The 19,762-nt window shown below is 43.4% G+C and overlaps 2 protein-coding genes across 2 annotated transcripts in view; one reads left to right on the forward strand and one right to left on the reverse strand.

The window, feature by feature from the left end:
- HLCS (holocarboxylase synthetase) overlaps positions 1–10,058 on the forward strand; it is a 104,187-nt gene extending 94,129 nt beyond the window's left edge. The window contains exons 9-11 of the mRNA XM_039553512.1: positions 1,828–1,942; positions 5,260–5,473; positions 6,167–10,058. Coding sequence (XP_039409446.1) covers positions 1,828–1,942; positions 5,260–5,473; positions 6,167–6,335 — 498 coding nt within the window. The 3' untranslated portion in view covers positions 6,336–10,058. The remainder of the gene's footprint in view (positions 1–1,827; positions 1,943–5,259; positions 5,474–6,166) is intronic.
- Positions 10,059–10,160: 102 nt separating this feature from the next.
- SIM2 (SIM bHLH transcription factor 2) overlaps positions 10,161–19,762 on the reverse strand; it is a 42,936-nt gene continuing 33,334 nt past the window's right edge. Inside the window, exon 9 of the mRNA XM_039555781.1 lies at positions 10,161–14,481. Coding sequence (XP_039411715.1) covers positions 13,769–14,481 — 713 coding nt within the window. The 3' untranslated portion in view covers positions 10,161–13,768. The remainder of the gene's footprint in view (positions 14,482–19,762) is intronic.

The following is a 19,762-nucleotide window of genomic DNA, read 5'->3' on the forward strand; positions in this document are numbered from 1 at the left end:
GCACAAACAGTGGGATAATCTACAGAGTCATGGAATCCTGGAATGGTTTGGGTTGGAAGGGACCTTAAAGATCATTCCAATCCCTGTGCTGGGCCCCAGGGCTGGGGCAGCTCTGCAGGTGGGCTCTCACCTGAGCACAGGGGCACAGGGGGAGAATTTTCTCTACCTCTTTGCCACACCAAAGGTGATACTGTCAACTGCTCCTCATAATGAGAATCCTCCTGAAGTGCTCCACCAATGCTACTGGAAACTGAACCCTGCTTGAGGAACCATGCAGGAACCAGCCAGGGAGACAGTGACATCCTGAATTTCAGAAAGGAAATTCAGCAGACAGGAGAAATCCCAGTTCACAACCACATAAATACTTCAGAAATGTCCTAAACCTCTCCCCGCTTTCAGAAACAAAAACTGTGCTGTGTGACAACATCCCAGCCCTGTAGAGCAGCTTTTGTTGAAACCACAGGGCTGGGCTGAACTTTGCACTGGCTACTTAAACACAAAAAGAAAGCAAATGTGCTTCCTGCAGTTTGAAACACTGCCCATGACTGCTGCATCCCTAGGGGCAAATTATGGGAGGTACTCCAGGACTGCAAGAGTCGCATTCCCTCCTATTGTAGAGGATGAAATCCCTTTACAGGATGTGTGAAAGCTGCACCTGGGTCCGTGTCTACTTTCCTGACAGATTTAAAAGCCAGGGAGGAATCCATGACACGTTCACTGACAGGAAATACTACCTGATTGTGCTATCAAAGCATTCTGAGAGAAAGTATCACCAACTCATATTCGTTATGGAAAAGAACTTGGCTCCTTGCGCTGGGGAAAGGTTTGTAAGAGACTCTGGAGACATGGGAGGTATGACAGAGTTAGATGGTGTTATCAGTGATAAAGGGGGAAACCCACACCTGTAAGACACCAGACAGTAGCTCTGTGACTGAAGTGACAACAAGCAGCCAGAACAACTGAGTCAGTTGGGTGTTCTCATGACTTGGCCACAGAGTGGATTCACCAGGTACCACACAAAATATCACAAAATACGCTGGAAGTGCAGCGTGTTCTTCTCTTCCCTCACTGGAGAGAGATTCTGCTGTTCTCAGAATGGGAGAGCAAAGCATTCTCTTGATTTAAAGCCCATTTGCATCCTCAGCATTAACATCTGACAGTGGAACTTCCAACTGAGCCGTCAGATCTGCTCTGGGAGGACCAGAACAAAGGTCCTGCTTGCTGCTCGTTCAGCAGAGTCAGTAATTGTGTCAATCCTAAAAACAAGGACTGACTGATGAGCTGAGACAGGAAGGACATGGACCCTTGGAAGCCAGTCCAGAGGAGGCACGAGGATGAGCAGAGGGATGGAGCAGCTCTGCTGGGAGGAAAGGCTGCGAGAGCTGGGATTGTTGAGCCTGGAGAGGAGAAGCTTTGGGCTGAGCTCAGTGTGGCCTTGCAGGGCCTGAAGGAGCTGCAGGAAAGCTGGAGAGAGACAATTCCCAAGGCATGGAGGGCCAGGAGCCAGGGAATGGCTTCCCAGTGCCAGAGGGCAGGGCTGGATGGGAGATTGGGCAGGAATTGTTCCCTGGCAGGGTGGGCAGGCCCTGGCACAGGGTGCCCAGAGCAGCTGGGGCTGCCCCTGGATCCCTGGCAGTGCCCAAGGCCAGGCTGGACATTGGGGCTTGGAGCAGCCTGGCACAGTGGGAGGTGTCCCTGCCATGGCAGGGGTAGGATGGGCTGATCTTTAAGGTCTCTTCCAACCCAAACCATTCCAGGATTCTCTACAGACTACAGAGTGATGAATGAGCCATAAATGTGTCTAAATGTCTGGTTTTGTTTCTTCAGGACATTGAGCTGCGAGTTAAGTGGCCAAATGATATTTACTACAGTGATCTGATGAAGCTCGGTGGAGTTCTGGTCAACTCAACACTCGTTGAAACAACGTTTCATATTCTCATTGGTAAATGTCTATTTTGAAGCTTTTCTGTGCTGCTTTTTTTGCTGAGGGATTTTGTTATCAATGTCTGTGTCAGTAAAAATGGCAACGACGAGAACAGATAATGACAGCGGGCATAAGGAAATAAAGCACAACCTTAAATCCAGAGGAAGCACAAAGAGTAAATGTTTTCGTTCTTCTTAATAATTCCATATGCTTGACAAGGAAAACACAAATGCAAGCATCTGGATTGGTGTACTAGAGTTCAAAGAAAGAGCATTACATGGGAGAGGGAAATTGTCCTCCTTGATTTATGGCAAAACCAATGGAATAGACTGAAAATTCCATCCTTTTTTTCCTATTTATATGTTTTTTGTACCATGAGAAATAGTTAAATGAAGAACATGCCTTTTAAATCAGAAGAGGAAGAGCTACATACACAGAGCAATGTCTTAATTTTTAAATTATTGAGATGTTTGTATCATCTCTAGTCTGATAATCATCCTGGTATTTGATAAGGAAGTTTTTCCCCTAACCAACAGCATCCCAGATCTGCTTAGAAACCTGCCAGAGTCTGGTTCCAAAAGTAATTGTCTCTGCTGTGTCTAAAAAACTGAAAGAAAATTCCTTAGCAAGTGTAAAAGGTTAAAGAAAAAGATGACAATGTTTGATCGATATTTGAATGTAGCACAAGTAAAGCATCTTGCAAAGATGGAGTGGTCATGATGTTGTTTCTGTCAAAGTTCTGTGTTTTTAGAGGTGCAAACAAGCAAAAGAGTTGAAAAAATCACCTTCTCCTGTGAGACATGCCCAGACATGACATTTTCTGTTCAATTTATATCTTCATTTTGTAAGTAATCTGCATCAACAAAATGGAAATTGCGCCGAAATTTAAGAAGTCTCTCTGTACCCCATCAACCATTTACAGCTTCCATGTTTTTCTACAGCCTGGTTAACGCAAGGAAAGCAGAAACAGACCCAAAATAGTTCATTGTATCAAGTATCTCTTAAGCACTTTCCATGTTTGGTTTGGACCTTGTATTTCTTACCCTAAACACCAAAACATTCCAGTTCAAATGGAGACTTTCTGTATCCATTCTCTCTGATATCCACAGGAGTGGTAGGTCTGAGGTATACATAAATGTCCATTTCCATCAGTCTGTTTTCACCTGGGAGCTTTTAAAATTGAAACCTCCTTGTTCCATATGACTCCAAGGATCTTTTCCATCATTCCAGTGATGTATTTCATTGGGAATACTAGAGGGGACTCAGGACAAGTTTTTGTATGAATAGGAGTGATGGCATTCAGCTTCCCCAGCAGGAAAGGTGTGCCAGACCCATCACACCTTTTCTACAGCCGTGCAGGATCCTTAGCTAGACACAATCCCAGAATCCCTGAGGTTGGAAAAGCCCTCCCAGCTCATCCAGGCCCAGCTGTGCCCCATGCCCACCTTGTCCCCAGCCCAGAGCACCGAGTGCCACGTCCTGTCACTGAATTCACTCTTTCCATGGCATTCCTGGAAAATCTCCCATAAATGAGGATAATGATGAAAATCAAAGATCATCTCTGTGGCTTCACTGCTCCAAGAAGGACCTCAGGAGAGTAAGATCAAAGACAAACGTGCAGATGACACGCTCCATGCCAAGACTTTTAAACACGGTTTTAAAAAAGCCCAACCAAAGAACCTTTTTTTTCAACCTGAAATTTCAAATTTAAGAACTTTACGGTGTTGGGACTTTTGGAAGAGGAGTTCTGAGAAGAATATACACCATTAATGTGAGGGCCAGACTCGGAACAGGCGGAGGAGCCAAGCACCAGTGGAATGCAGGGGACAGCCAGCGAGCGTGACCTGCGAACGCTCCTCTGCCTCTGCTCAGGCACGCCCGGATCCTCATGGATCCACCACTGGAACATCCATCAGCCACATCAGCACTGCAGGGGCGCTGCTGAATGCTCAGTTCTCACATGGACACTGCAGAGATGCCCCCAGAGCCCCGAGCACCTCATGTTTCTCAAATTCCCCGGCTGCCTTTTCCTCACTGTGTTCACTCCCAGGTTTTGTGCCTCAGCAGAGCTCCTGGTCTAAGGGTGTGTGTTGTGTCCCAGTTTTTGGATTGCTGAGCGGTGATCCTGAGGCTGCTGATGGACCCCAAGGCCCTGTGACCCCCTGCCAGGACCAATCACAGCTTAATGGCCAGGGTGTCTCTCTTCTCTTGTGCTGTACTGGAGTGCAAAAGGCTGGGTTGGGATTTGCTGGCACAGCTCGTTGGATTTTCCAGTTCATTTTCCTTTATCTCTTTCCAGTAACCCATTTCAGCTCATTTCCACAGGACTGGTGTGTTGGGATCACTGGGCCTTGTTTGTGTGCACTCTCTGACTTGTTAAAAATCAAAAACTCCTTTTCACTGAAGAGATCCTTCTCCTCAAAGTTAATATAAATTACCTCCATATATGAATTATTAATAGCAAGTTTACAAAACAAGGCACTGCACCTCCTTGCAGATGGAGCTGCATCGTGTCCAAACCTGATTGACAGACAGGGAGGTTTTATCCCAAATGTCTGAGGAAAGAAAAAAACCCCAAATTATTAGGAGAAAAAAAATAAACAGGTAATACAATATATTTCTTTACATCCCTCGAAGCCTGTTCCAGCAGGCTGCAGAAAAGGCCCCAGGAGCCATATTTAAACGAGGGAGGCATTCTGCCAACATTATTCCAGCTGGAGAAATCTCAGTGAGAGGCTTGAGGCTTCTAAAGGATATGCTGTGGTGAGATAGATTAGGCAAACTGGAGTCTCACAAAGTTAAAGTCAAATCTTCTGGGCTTTGCAGAGCAAGCCAAACAAGGCTTAACAGCTGAGAGAAAAGGCTGGATTTTTGGAAAGGGCACTCAGCTCACTGCAGTAAACGGAAAGGGCTCTGAGCTAAATGTTAGACTGGAAGATAAAACTCCATCTTACAGTAGGATCAGTTGTTCTGTGAGTGGGCTGAGGACATGCCAGCTTCCAGGGAGTAAAAGAATGTCTCACTTGGATGGTTTTGGAACCAAGGTGCAGGTTATCCTCTTCCCAACCCTCTCTGATGGGGTGGGGTGTGGTTGAAAGGCTGTCCTGGATTTGCTTCTGTAAATCTGAGGAGGCATTTTGAGGGCAAGGAGCAAAATGTGAACTGAGAACTGTAATTACAGGAGTAAGAAGATTCAAAGGTGTAAGAGACTGAATTAAAGCAGCTCTGAAAGCCGTCCTGAGGGATTATGTATGGAGCAGGTGAATCAAGTGCTGGCTGTGGTGGTAACAAAGAGTTTGTCTCTTTGATTGTGTCCTTCTCTTTGTCTTCTCCAGGCTTTGGCTTTAATGTGAATAACAGCAACCCCACCATCTGCATCAATGATCTCATTGCAAAGTTTAACAAGGAAGAGGGGACAGAGCTGAAGCCTCTGAGTGCAGACTGTCTCATTGCAAGGACTGTGACTGTGCTGGAGAGGCTCATAGAGATTTTTCAGGAGAAGGGGCCCAATGGAGTTCTTCCCCAGTACTACAAGTATTGGATACACAGGTAAGAATTATGTTCTTCTCAAACTTTCTTTTAATAATTGGTAGAAGAACTCCCGAATATTATGTCTTTTTTCCCACTAATTTCCCTTTAATACGGGTGAATAATTAAAATACACTCCCAAGCAGGATGCACATTTTTAAGGGACAATTAAAGTAGCACATACCAAAATCAGTGGACTAGCATGAGTTAAAGAAAGCTTCCAGGTATTTTACATCTATCATCTCCAAACAGAGGGAATTGGGAATGATTTGGTTTGAGTTGGATGAAGCTGCTGTACTTCTAGGGGGAAGAAAAAAGGACTATTTGGATTTACTCCAACTCCATTCGTTCCACAAAAGGAAATCAAAGCAGGTAGAAACTGCTGCTGAAAGTCATTCTGTGTGAGGAGCCAGTGAGGTGGGGAATCAAATACTCTGTTAGAGGGTGAAGCCTTTCCCATGAGGGTGGCAAGGCCCTGGCACAGAGCAGCTGTGGCTGCCCCTGGATCCCTGGAAGTGCCCAAGGCCAGGTTGGACAAGGCTTGAAGCAACCTGGGATAGAGGAAGGTGTCGGGGATGGAATGGGAGGATCTTTAAGTTCCTTCCAACTCAAACCAGTCTGGGATTCATTCAGTGATTCTGCTGAGTCCTCTGAGGTGTTCTGAAGTGCTGGGTGTCCACGCAGGAGCTGCTGACAGAACTCTCTCCGTTGCAGCGGGAAGCAGGTCCGTCTCCGCGGTGAGGAGGGCCCGCTTGCCTGGATCGTTGGGATAGATGACTATGGATACCTCCAGGTGCACGAGGAGGGCAAGGGCGTCGAGTCTGTGCACCCAGATGGCAACTCCTTTGACATGCTGAGGAACCTCATTGTCCCCAAGCACTGACAGCCCTCAGGGAGCTCTTTAGTACTGGGCACCGTCACCTAAACCTTTGCAAGGTGGGAAGGGTCACTGAAAGTTTCATTTTTTCCTTCTGATTTTCTGCTGTCTCTGTGTTTGCCATGGATAACTTCAGCAACTGAAAAGAGGTTGTGGTCTCGTAGCTAAAGGCCTTTGTTCTTTTATTAACCTTAAAGCACACCTATGTTGGCATTCTTTGTAAGGATCTTTGAGAGGAGTCTGACTGCAAAGGAGTATTTGTAGTGAACAGAACTTTCTCTTCATTTACACCCTGTAAATGGAGAGACAGAAGTGGATAAATATTTCCTTTTTTTTTTGTTTCTGTGGTTTTATGATACTTTAGCACAATGCAGGACAATATTTACTTTTTCACTTCGGTTTTTTTTTTAACTGAATCCTGCTTTTTGTGTTGTCTGCACTAAAACCAGCTGGAACATCACATACTCCTGAATTGCTGGGATCACCACTGTGCTTAACTCCAGGTCTAAGTGAAGATCCTTGCTGATTTGGTTCTTCTCTCTGTAGACCTCTACAATAATTTACCAACCTGTGCTTTGATCTCAGGTCTGCAACTCTTAATGGCTGCCTTGAGTTTTTGGGAGAGTGTTCCATCAGCACTTAGGAGCTTGGTTATCCAAGTGACTTGCTCTCCTTAGGCAGTTGGATCTGAGTAAATCATCTCACCTGTCCTTTAAATCATGGTTTTCCACGAGGTTTCAGCCCCTGGAAGAAAAACCCACTGGAGCAGTGTCACACCCAAGTTATTGCAGAATCCCATTATCAGGGGAGGGAACCTCTAATTAATTTAGAATTTAGTGGTAATTATATTATGATCTCAATGAAGTTAAGTGAATGAATAAATAAAGAGAATAAATGAAATTCCCTGCTGCAAACAAGTACTCCAGTGAAAAAGAGAAATCCCACCGTTCCCCTGTGTCCAAATTCTCTTCCATAGTTCTGTTGTTACCCCCTTTCCCAAGCCGCTGTCTGGATTTGCTGCTAAGCACTAAAAGCAAGAGCTTTAACACCTGCTGACTTGAAAGCAGCTCATTTTGGGGCTGCCTGCACATTTCCAGGTGGGGGAACAGCCTGGGAATTCTGGAGCAGCCACGTGGGAGCTCCGGTGCCTCGGCGGGGTTTTCTCCCAAGGAGACTTGGCCACCACAGCTCCCCAGACAATTCTGTGCTAAGCAGGTTTGTCCCAGGTGTGATGTGGCTGCCTTCATTTCTTTTTTTTCATGGAGAATCAGCCAAATTGGTTTCCAGAGAGGAAACTACTGTCTGCCAGCCAGAAATGGGGTTTTTAGGTTAAAGTTCACCTCATAAACAATCCAAACATTTTAGGTTGTTTCAGCTACAAAGCCCAGAAGTCTTAAAAGAAGGAAACTTGTCTGTAATGGCAATTTTGACCAATCCTCACTTATTAGGGTTTAGGTGGTTTGGCAGCAAGAGTAGAAATTAAGTTGTCCCTGTTACATTTAGGGTTTCATGCTCCGTCTCACAGATTTGTCCTGATTGTCCATACCCTGCTGGGGTTTTTTTCTCCCGTGATCCAAATCATGTGAAGCTGCACACCAGCATCTCCTAGAACTGCACAGCCAGCTGTTAATTGCCATAATTAAATTTATACACCAACGTTGGCTTTTTTCACACCAGATGCTTTCAAAACTGCTTCGGGCTGAGAACGTTTGGCAGCTACCTTTGATTTCAGAATTCAATATCGATGCATGTTGTAATCAACTGAAACTCCAGCCTGGCTTAACAAAGCTTCAATAAAGAGAAGAACCCATATATTTATATATAGATCTATAAAAAATGGGTGTGCACGTGCACACTCACATCTTCCTGGTGCATCCTCACTCATTTTCTGCCTTTTCCTTCACGAGCAGCCTGTGCTGCTGCAGGACAGCTGAGGACAGCAGAGCTCTGGTGCCGCTTTTCCAACCACAGAGTGCTACAAAACTTCACCTTAACCCAGAATTTGTAGCTAAAACTGTCTCAGCTTTAGGATTTGCCTGGAGGGATTGAACAACCAGGTCATGCCTCAGGCTGGGACTTGAGTGGCTTCTTTAAAACACATCCTCCCTTCACCAGGGACAAAGACAAAGATGGGGAAAAGGATAAAACATGGGAATTTCAGAAGGGCAGAATGGACTTGCAAAGCTTCAGTGGCTGAGCAGCAGCAGAGGGATTTTTTAATAGCAAAATGCTGCCACATTTCCTGGTTGCTGTTGTTTAGGATTCCTTTGTAGCTGCCTTAATGATGAGCTGGTTCTGTTCTCACCTGGAGTTGTCAGGTTATTCCCAAAATTTTTGCACTGGGGAGAAATTTAGCGTGGAATTTCCTTCCCACAAGGGAGAACTCCCCAAACCTGCATGTGCCAGAGCACAGGGGGTGCTGTGGGAACCACTTTGCCTTTTCAGTGGCCTCTTCCGCTGTCTCAGGCTTCCAGCCTGGGTTTGGAGGAAGGGTTTGTTGCTTTCCCTTTGGAAGAACCAAAGACAAGGAGAATTCCCATGGGACAAAGAGCAGCTGGATAAAGTCCTTGTGGATGAGTCCTTGGAGAAGCCCCTGACCTCTGTCAGGTAGATGGGAAGCACAGGAGTCTGACTCTTCCTCTGCCAAACTCGGCACGCCCACAAAGCCACAACATTTTTGCAGGAAAATCCTTGTTTTTCTTGTTCTTTATGTGTGACAGACAAATGTGGTGTGGGGTGTCCCTGGATGTGGGGATGGAGAGATCCAGACAACTCCAGGCCCGGGAATAATGCACTGAAAATGTTTCATTTCATTCAGCTGTCTGGATTAGTAAAACACCTCTTCCATTGTGAGGCTGAGGTCATATCTTAAACTATTTTCTTGATGAAGTGCTTTCAAAAAACCCATTTATTACGCTGTCCATATTTCTGTGACTTCATTTTTTTCCTGCTGGCCTCTGCTAGAACATTTCTCATGGTGAAAACATTTGTGGGGGTTGTTTATTGATAGGAAAACCTCTGGGTGTGTTGGCACGTGTGCGTGTTCGGGGTGGGTCGTGCCCAGTCAGCAACAAAGCTGCTTCCAAAGATTTGAAAAAGTAATAATGTACTTCACATTTCAGAGCTCAGGCAGCACATCTCGCTTCTAGTAAAGGTTTTATAAGACTTCAGAGGGTTTGTTTTTTTTAAATATATCCAGCAAATCAAGGGCTATTACCTGGAAATAATATTAAAGCGTTTAATTCTTTCTGCTGCTGCTTCACTGGACAAAAATTCATTTCTCCACTTTCTCTGATTCAGCTGCATCAGCAGCCTAAAAAAAAATTACTTTTTGCAACTCCTTGGGAGCTCTCTCTAATCAAAATATCTGTCATGGGCAAGATTTGTGCTGCTTCCTGGGGGTGACTTGGTTTGATAAGAGCATTTGCATGTGTAAGTGGTGCTGGGAATGCACTGCCTTGGTCAGACACCAAAGAAATTAAATCTGGGCCCAGGAAAGAGCAGAGGTCAAAAAATGATGGAGAAAAGAGAACTGCAGGGAAGAATTGTCAAGTATTGAGTATCTCATTAGTGATTCTGTGTTATTTGCATCCTCCAAGTGTCTTCATTTAAAAGGCAACGTGGCAAAAATACAATAAATTGAGAAAAAAATCTGTGTGTTTTCTAGGTCATTAATTGTCAATTATGGAACACGGGACTGCTGAAATAAATTTTCAAATCTGAACCATTGCCCTTTGTGAAATGCTTTGTTTTGTAGTAAAAAAAAAAAAGAGAAATTCAACAGAGTTTTCCTTTGGCTACAGGATTTTATTACCATTTTAACCGTTTTGTTTTACATAATAAATAAGCAAAAATGCTTTATATTTTCAGGGAATACATACATAATTCTGAGCATGAATAGGTTGGTTGGGTTGCGTGCTTCTTCACCTACACTTGCCAAATAGCTTTAATCTGCATCATATAAAAAAAAAAAAGAAAAAAAAAAAACAACAAAAAAACCCCAAACAAAAAGCAAAATCTAACATTCAGGGAAAAAATGGAATAGTAACATTTCCTCTGTGGCGTTTTTGGAGTGTGATTGAAATGCTGAAAAAAAAGAATTTATGTCCTGCTTTGAGATTTCTGGAGAAATTCTGGCAGATTTCCTGTTCATTTGCACGTTCAGGGATGAATTCCCCAATTTTGCACCCATTGTGCTTCATTTCCTTAAATTACCTTTTTTTTCAAGTCACAGGGTACAGAGACCTGGGGACAAATCTGTGCCCTTGTCACCTTATTTTATTTCCATTGCACTGCTGCTGTTAGGAGGATGAAAACTGGGAGACCTCAGTCTGGGATTCACTTCTCCAGCTTTACTTTGGTCTCGTGGAAGATTCCCTGACTGGCAGGGAGTTGGAACAAGATCTTTAAAGTCCCTCCCAACCCGAATTTTCCATGGTTTTGGTAAATTATTCCCTCTCTCACTCTCCTTCTCCCATTTTCCATGATCTTCTTGCCAGGTCTGAACTCCCCTGAGAGTTAAAATCCTGAGGAATCTCACGACAAAGGTGTGGCTCAAATACTAAAGAGAAATGAGGTTATTTTCAATAATATATTTCAATTCACACTCCCCTTCAGTGCCATAATTTTTTTTAATTATTAAAAAAATTATTTTTCCTTACTGAAACCATTTTTCATTGTTAAAACACTGCCCCTGTGATGTCAGTGCCCTGCTCTGCACTGTGTGCTGAGAACATCTGTAATTTAACTGACCAAAAATCCTGGTTTTCTCCCAATATAATTTACTCCCAGATGGGAGCACGGGATTCCTGTTTAAATTTTGGAGTGGCAGGAAAAAACATCTTTCACACATTTGCTTTTGCCATCTTTTCTGAACCTCCCCCTGCGTTATCAGCTGTGAGTTCATCATTGGTTCATTATTGCCTCACGGGGAAATTTCCTGTGCCTGGGCATCACCTCCCCTAAAACACCTGGGGGAGAATGATGGAACACCTCCTCTGCTCAGGCTCCTGGAATAAAGCCTGGAAGTGGGAGTAACAAGGTGGAAAATACTGTGCTGAAAAATATCAGTGGCCTTTTTTTTCAACCACGGCCTAATTTTTGTGTTTCCATAGTGAGCAGGACTTCCAGGAACACCAAAATGCAGCAGTGCCACTGAGGGAGAAAGTGCAGCAGGAGGGGTTGGGCATCAGGTTTCTTTTTAATGATGCCAGCAATGCCAGTGGCTCCTTTGTAGGGCATGGGTTTCATTTAATTGATCACAATTAACCCAGGAGTCTTTGCATAATTATGTTTGCAGGAGGTGGGGTCGTTTATGAGGAACAGGGGCTGGGAGGGCTCTTACCCACAGCCACTGGAAAAGCAACTGGTGTCTCCTGGCTTTGATTTATGGGGTCAGCAGGATGATAATCCACATTTACAGCTTTTCTGGAGGCTTGCCAGCCTCTCCAGCATTAAACAAACCGAGGTTACAGAGGGAGTGACTCTGCTGGGTTGGTTCTGGTTTGGGTTTTTTTTGGTAATCAATGATTTGGCTTTTTTTGTTCTGTTTAGCACAAAATGTATTTTTCCTGTAATTGAAAAAGTCAGACAACTGAGAGTGTTCAAGCTCACTTGCAAGTGAACATTAACTTAATAATAAAACCTCTGTTAACCTTTAATAGGAAGCAATGAAAACGCTGAAAATTGTTTTAAAACATTTGCCTTTAAAGTATTTTTGTGTACTCGTAGCAGTAAAAATTCATACACAGAAGGAAATAACTTTATTCCTGTATTCTGATGGAAAGTTCCCTGCCCATTTCAGGGGGTTGGAACTGGCTGAGCCTTAAGGTCCCTCCCAGCCCAAACCATTCTAGGATGAATTACTGCTGCATAGGAAAGATGGGGAATTTTTAGGACTGAGTATTGCATTATGATTTTTCTGACAAGGTGCAATCCATGAGCAAGTGGTTTTCCCATACTACACAAGCCAGGTAGGAATTTTCTTCAAAGAATGATGGAATGCTTTGGGTTGGAAGGGACTTTAGAGATCATCCAGTTCCAACCCCTGCCATGTGCACCTTCCACCATCCCAGGGTGCTCAAGGTTTCCTCAGTGAAGTTTTCTTTAGAGTCTGATGAAAGAGTTTGAAAAATTCTGAATTAGGCTCGGATTGGGGTAAGAAAGGAGCTGAGTGGGATCTACAGCAACATTTATTGTTTAGGGAGTCTTCTGTTGTTTTTTATCCACTCACAACATTTGGGGAAGTGGGCTGAGTGTTGTCAATTAAACTCACACAGATCCATCCTCTACAAAGAACTAAAAATAAAGGGGTGGAAATCGATTCCTGGCTGGCTGGGCCAAATGTGAGTGTTCCAAATGTGCTGTTTGGGATTTGTGAAGTGCTCAAATCGGGGAATTCCAGCCCTACCTTTGTGCTGACAACAGGATTTATGCTGGAGGAAGTTTGGTGTGTTAAGAACTGGACCTTTCAAAGCTCACAATTCTACTGGTAAGTTCAAAATAAGCCATAAACGTTCATTATTCTCTTGGCTATAAAGAAAACATTTCTGGTGCTGTTATTAAGATGTATTTGTGACTAGCTGGGTTGAAAATCTGCACAGCCTTCCCCCAGAATACTCAGGGAAACACAGGATTTAGGAGTTTCCTTTTCTTATTTGTGGGGAATTAGTTCCTGCTCCATAATTTGTCCCAATTTGCCATGACAAGACCTGTAACCCTGTAATACCTATCTTTGTACCTATTAATTTGTCATATTGTCCCTTGTCAAGATAAATGGTGGTGGCAACAATCTCAGAACACTGAAATCTGTGTTCAATAAATCAAATTTAGGCTTGATTTATTTAGTTTTAAAATTTTTTGGTAATTAATAAATAAGATTTTTTTCCTGTTTGGGGAGTGCAGCTGTGTTGTGGTCGCTCAAAATCACCTCTCTCTCAATAAAGTCCATTTGTCAGGGGGTTGGGTGGAGAGTTGATGCGAGGTTTCACACAATTTGTCAAAAAAACCCTAAACTAGAACGTGTATTTTATGATAATTATTTAAAAAAAAGAAATCTTGAGTTTATTTTAAGGAGGGGTTAAGAAAAAAAAAAAAGTTCTTCATATAAACCTCTGCATATAACACCTCTCATTTCCTTTTGTTGCACACTATAGAATAATAAAAATAAGATCTGGAACTTGGCTTCTCCCTGGCACCAGAGCTTCCTCTGGGACACCGAAGCACGGCAGGGGATGGAGGGGATTCTCCTGACCACCACAACTCGTGGCCTGCCAGGAACTCACCAGTTTGTCCCAGTTTGTCCCTCACTGCCCTCCAGCTTTGCTCAGTAAATGTCACCATGTTTCCTCATGCTTTTTTTTTTTTTTTTCTTTTTTCTTTTTTTGCAAATCATGACAGTTTGGCTTCTTAATTATACACAAAACCCTCCTGAGCTGCCGTCACCTGCCGTTGGCAATAATGACAGAAGTCCCAATATAATGGGGTAGTGCAGATTCCTTGTGGGTTTCTGGAGAAGACGCTGAGGAGGGGCTTTGGTTTTTGTAAATAAACGTGTTGACTTCCTCAGAATTGTAGCTGTAATTTTCTCCCACGTGTCCCGTGGCTGTGCAGGAGGAAGTTTGGAAAGCTCCATGTTTGGCCAGCACGTGGTGGTAGTTGAGGAGCACGAAGGGGACTTGCCCAGAGGGCCTCACATCCATCAGCCGCTCGCTTTCGGCCTCCTGGTCGAGCTTCACGCTCATCCTCTCGCTGCTCTCCAGTTCCTCCAGGCTCACTGGGTGGTGGCTGATGTGCCCAAATTTGGGGTCTTTGACACAAATCCTCCTGCTTTGCTCGTAGACCGAGGGCACGGGCAGTAGGTGGCTCAGCTGTCCCATGGCTTTGGCCTGGCAGCACTCGGATTTGGGCAGCAAGGAGTTGGAGAAGGAGCCCTCGTTGATGCTCATTTTTTCTTGCAGGTCTCTGTTAAAAGGCAGCTTGTTCTCCTCTTTGATGAGGTGGGGAGGGGGCTGGAGCCTGGGCTCTGTTTTGTTGTGTTTCATGATGCCAGATTCGTAAAGCTCCTCTTTGTACCTGCCCGGCACGGGCGCGGTGCAGCTCGGGAAGGCCTCGGGCAGAGCATCCTGGCTGTACCTCCTGTTGGATAAGGGGACTGGCAGGGAAGAGAAAATGAATTAATTACTGACAACGAGCCTTTGGAGCAATTATAAGTCACTGACATTATTATCACAATTATATCAGGGGAGTTAAACCAAAGGAATATTAGGAAATATGACCTGAAATCAAAAATCTTCCCCTTAAGTAAGCTCTTTTCAGAGATTTATCAAAGGATTTACTAAAAGCTGGATAATGTCGGTACCTATCAATGATTCCATGATTAAAATAGTGGAATTATTTTAATCATATAATAATAAACAGAATAAACAGTGGGAGTAATAATAAACAGAATAATCACTGGGGGAGTGCACTGGACACTTGTCCTTGCAAAGGAGAACATCTCACTCATAGGTTGGACTCAGTGATCTCAAAGGTCTTTTCATTTTACAGAATTCTGTTGATTCTGTAATTCATGGTATTTATTTGGGGTGTATTTGATATGTGAATTAGATTTTAGAAGGTGACATGTCAGTATCTAATTAAGGAAATCTCTTTGGGATACCCACAGCAGGTCATGTTAAAGACTTTGCTCTTTCTCTTTGAAAAACTGACATCAGGTATTAAAAACATCTCTTGAAAAGCAACATAAACATCTCTTCAGTAATGCTGTATCTCTGGTTTTGAGATATTAGCATGTAATAAAGATAGATAGAAATATAAATAGAAGTTACAACATGCACCAAGACTTTGAATGGGGGAGAAAAAATTGGCCATTCTCAGAGAAACAGAAGAGAATCACACGAATTTATCAAGAGTGTGAACCTAGGATGTCTATTCAGGCTTTTCCTCTAAAATATATTGGGCAGTCTCAGTTTTGTTCTCAGTTTCTGCATGGCAGCTGAGCTCTTGAAGCAATTTGAGTTGTTTTGATCATCTTCAGCTTGGCTGACGAAGCTTTTCCTTTCTGTACACTCCTGTCTACAAGTGGTGAGAGAAAAGGCCCCTGCTTTGCTCCTGTACCCTGTGAGTCATCATTTTTTTGCACTCTGCTATGAACAGTTTGTGAGTTAAACAGCTCCTCCAAGGCACATTTGAAAGTTTTATGTTAAAGGAGAAATGACACACTGAGCAAATTTCTCAGGTTAGACCCAAACTCTTGTTTTGTGTGAGGTTCACTGGAAGCCGTGGCCACTTAAGTGCCTTTCTTTAAATGGATTTTCTGTTTTTCTAACAATTTTATTCAACATCTTAAAAGTTTTGGAGCTCCCCTCTATTGGTTGCTGATGTAACTGTGCCCATTAATAATTAAATATTCCCTGTGCTGTAATAGACTGGCAAAGCCTTCATGGATAACAGAGGAAGCAGAAATAGCTCAATTGTTACCTTTATATATCTATATATATATGCAGAGCTCCATTAATTTCAGGGGGAGTTGCACCACGTAATTGACACCAGAATTTAAACAGGAATCTGGTTCCAATTTCTTCTTCACCCTCCTAGAAACAATAACCTTTCAAGTTATTCTTTTCCATTTCTATGTATATATTTTGTCCCAAGAAGTAGAAGCTGAAGGAAGCTGAGTTCTCATCAGCTGTTGAAAAATGGCCCTTTCAGATCCCAAATACAACCAGGGTTCAGCCACGTCCTTGAGAATAGCTTGGAAATGTTACTGGTGTAGTTCCCTGGGCTGATTTGAACTCCACATTTGGTGTTTTTCCTGTGAAATAAATATAGATGCTGAGAGCTACTGAAATATAAATAATATGGTTGAATGATCAGGTGTTCTGGGCTTAAGATGTCCACAGGAGGGATGGGTTTGTCCTCCTGCCGTGTGAAGTGCTTTCATTTTAGGGCTTTACTCTAATCCCTGAACAAAATATTGTCCTTTTCCATATTTAGAGCCCAAGAGAACCTGGAAGAAGCTGAAGCATCACAGTCACCACTTGGCCTCTGCCCTGTCACCTTTAATTTTCTAATCTCAAATCCTGCTGGGCTGAGCATGAACCATCAGGTTGTAAATCACAGAATCCCAGAATGGTTTGGGTTGGAAGGGACCTTAAAGCCCATCCAGCTCCACCCCTGCCATGGCAGGGACACCTCCCACTGTGCCAGGCTGCTCCAAGCCCCAATGTCCAGCCTGGCCTTGGGCACTGCCAGGGATCCAGGGGCAGCCCCAGCTTCACCTGTGCCAGGGCATCCCCACCCTGTGGGTAAAAAATTCCCTCCCAATCTCTAATCTGACCCTGCCCTCTGTCAGTTTAAAACCCTCTTCCCTTGTGCTGTCACTCTCTGCCCCTATAAAAAGTCCCTCTCCCTCCTGTTTATCCTCTGTGTCAAACAAGGCAAAGATAGAAGAGGTCTGAATACAACCCCTGCCCATGAAAAGAGATTTTTTAGGCTCTCTCAGTCTCTGTGCTGTGTCCTGGTCTGAACCCTAATTTCAAATCATCCAAGGCATGGGCTGATTGTTCTCTGTTATTCTCCCTCCAGAAACAAAGGTGAGACAAAATCATCTCCCAGACCTCTTTGTCTCCAGTGGAATCCCCTTTGCAAAATGTCATTTATTTCTTCCAGCAGGGACTGGCTAAACCTGGGGAGTTTTTTCATAGATTTTCTCTGTCTTTTCCCTCATTTCCTGAGTTTTTATGATTAGTGCCACAAAGCTTCACACAGGTAGTTCAGAAGGGCCAACAGCACCAAGGGACAAGAGGGTCCTGTGGTGCCCACAGCAGAAATTTCTCCATTTCAGGGTACAAAGGAAACTTCTGACTAAGAATACAGTTGCCTTCACTCAAATGATTTTTTTTTTTGATGACTAGGCCAGCTGGGAAAAAGTGGAAGAAGCTTCAAAACCAGATCCTGAAGCAGAAACATCTGATTTGCAGGCAGTTGTATTTGCTACGTGCTTCTTCAGAGCTTTGATGGCTTGGCACCATCATCCTCCAATCTCTGATCTCTCCAAAAGGAGCTATTTTCCATGGAGAAAAATGTCTTTGGCCCACGGCATTTTTGGCAGATGCTGCCGTGGATGTGATGTGGAATGGCCCTCGCATCCAACCCGGCTGCCAGATGTCATATTTGGCATTGCCTTTGGATCGAAGATGATGATGCTAAGCAGATCCTCCCTGCTTTGAAGCTCCCTGGCTGTCAGTTCTCCAGTGAGCCACTGGAAAAAAGCAGCAGTTGACAACCTAAGGGAGATCAGATGCGATTCCCAGCAAAAGAAACATCATTTCCAAAGGTTCAGAATTCAGCAGAAGTGCAACAGTGCTGACTCCACTTGAGGAGAAAACGAGGCTGCAAAAATTGGATGTAAATCCTCTCTGTAGGGGATGCTCTGTTTTCCTTTCCCCTTTTGCCATCATCTCTGACCAGCCCTGAGTTTGGCCATATTTTTTCCTCCTAAATAATGGAACTCAAAGTGCTTCTGCAGAGAATTGATTGTAGCAAGCCAGCTTTCATCAAATGCCCAATAAAGATCCAGAATAAATATCCATGAAAATGCATCAAACCACTCAAAAGAGAACCCACATATCCCAACTCCAGCAGCAAAACCTTCAGTAGAAGCAGAATCAGAAATGACAACTGCTGGTACTGCAGCTCTGTTTTCCTCCTGAAGAGGAAATGGTGATGTGGAAAGAGATTGAAAATAGCAGCAGTTTCTTGCAGGTTTTTTATTGGGATTTTAATTTTTTACCCTATTCCTGCACACTTAACTGGGGATATGCAGGATTTACTTCAGTCTTTATCCTTATCCTCAAAAGATGTAGGGTTGTTTTTTCATTTTTTGGGTTTTTTCCCCCCCCCAGCATCTTTAGAAAGGACAAAACCATTTCCTATTTTTGGTCTAAAACTCCTCCTTTTCCCCTGCAGCCCACAACAGCAACCAAAGGAAGCAGCAAATTAGAGGAGCACAAGCTGAGGAAAAGCATTTAACCTGCTCTAGGCTGTGAGAAAAGCTTCACTCTTGCTCATTTTCAACCTAAACACAGAAAAGTGAAATAAAAAGCTGCTGTCAGTGAGGTAAGGTCCATCATGGGTGAGGTCAAACCATCCTGTGAAGGACAAAACCCTGGGCAGAAATTACTTGCTGCTCTGTGGGAAGTTTGATACCTGATATCTGATTTTTTGATATCTGATCCAAATATTTTGATATCTGATCAATCTGAAATTTGATATCTGATACCATCTTCTGTCTAATGGAGCGAGCTCAGGTTTGAATGTCTTAATATTTTAATATCTTTGTATTTTAATGTATATATATATTTTTTTTTAATATTCCCTTTGAATCTTGGATATCCATGCCCGTAAGTGAATAAATGATTCTGGTACTCAAGAGCCTACCTTGAGGCTACTTAATTTTTTTATTTTGAATTTCCACTACTGCCTCCTCCATTCCAAGAGAGGAGGGTTTCTATCTGACTTCAGTGCTTATCAGTGATTTTTAATTAATGAAAATGGTGTATGCAGAGAGATGTAGATGAGATCCAAGGATTGGCTCTGGATTGGCAAGGGATCAACAGGAGTGCTGCTTAAAGGAGTTTAATGAAGGGTTTCCTCTGAGTTCTGTAGCAGCTGATCTGAATTCTGCACTTGTTGATGTTCTCTGACATTTTCAGATACACTTTAAATCACAAAAACCCCTATATTTAGTATGAATAAACTAGGATGTGGTGGGGTTTTCTATTTTTTTTGCATATTTTTGGAACAGGTTTTTGTACAAACCTCACAGTTTCTGAAAGTAAGGTGGGGAAGAGGATGGAAATCCAGACCAACCAAGGCTGTTTTCGCTAAAATCAGCAGCAACCTGAAATCTCAGCAGCACTTTGGAGGCTCATTCATGAGAGCAGTTAAATTCAGATTTGTGTTTGACTTGAAGGGGAAGCTGGATCAGGGGAGTAATTAATGCTATCAATTGAGTTAAAGAGATGCTTGACACCCTCCCAAAATAGCCTGAATTGCCAGAGTCTGGTTTGTCCAAATATTTTTGTTTCTTTAGCTGATTTACTTTGTTCCTTGCCCATCACAACTTGATTCTGGTTTCATTTTCGAGTTGGGGCAGCTGTGAGACCAGGAGTGTTTATAATGAGAGATCAGTCTCTGCCAGAACTGCTGCAATAAACCCTGTTCTGGTTGAATACGGGGGAAATAAATGGGTTGGACAAGATGATCTCCAGAAGTCCCTTCCAACCCTAATTATTCCATGATTCTGTGATTAGAGGGTATTTTGAGCATCTTTACATCTGGTTATTTTATGACTTTTCAAGGTTATTTCTTACAGGTTTGCACCTCAGAGAAGTCAATGCCTACCTTCAAAGCATTTCTATCCCTGACAT

Source organism: Corvus cornix, chromosome 1 (genome assembly GCF_000738735.6).
Source record: "Corvus cornix cornix isolate S_Up_H32 chromosome 1, ASM73873v5, whole genome shotgun sequence".
Taxonomy (NCBI): domain Eukaryota; kingdom Metazoa; phylum Chordata; class Aves; order Passeriformes; family Corvidae; genus Corvus; species Corvus cornix.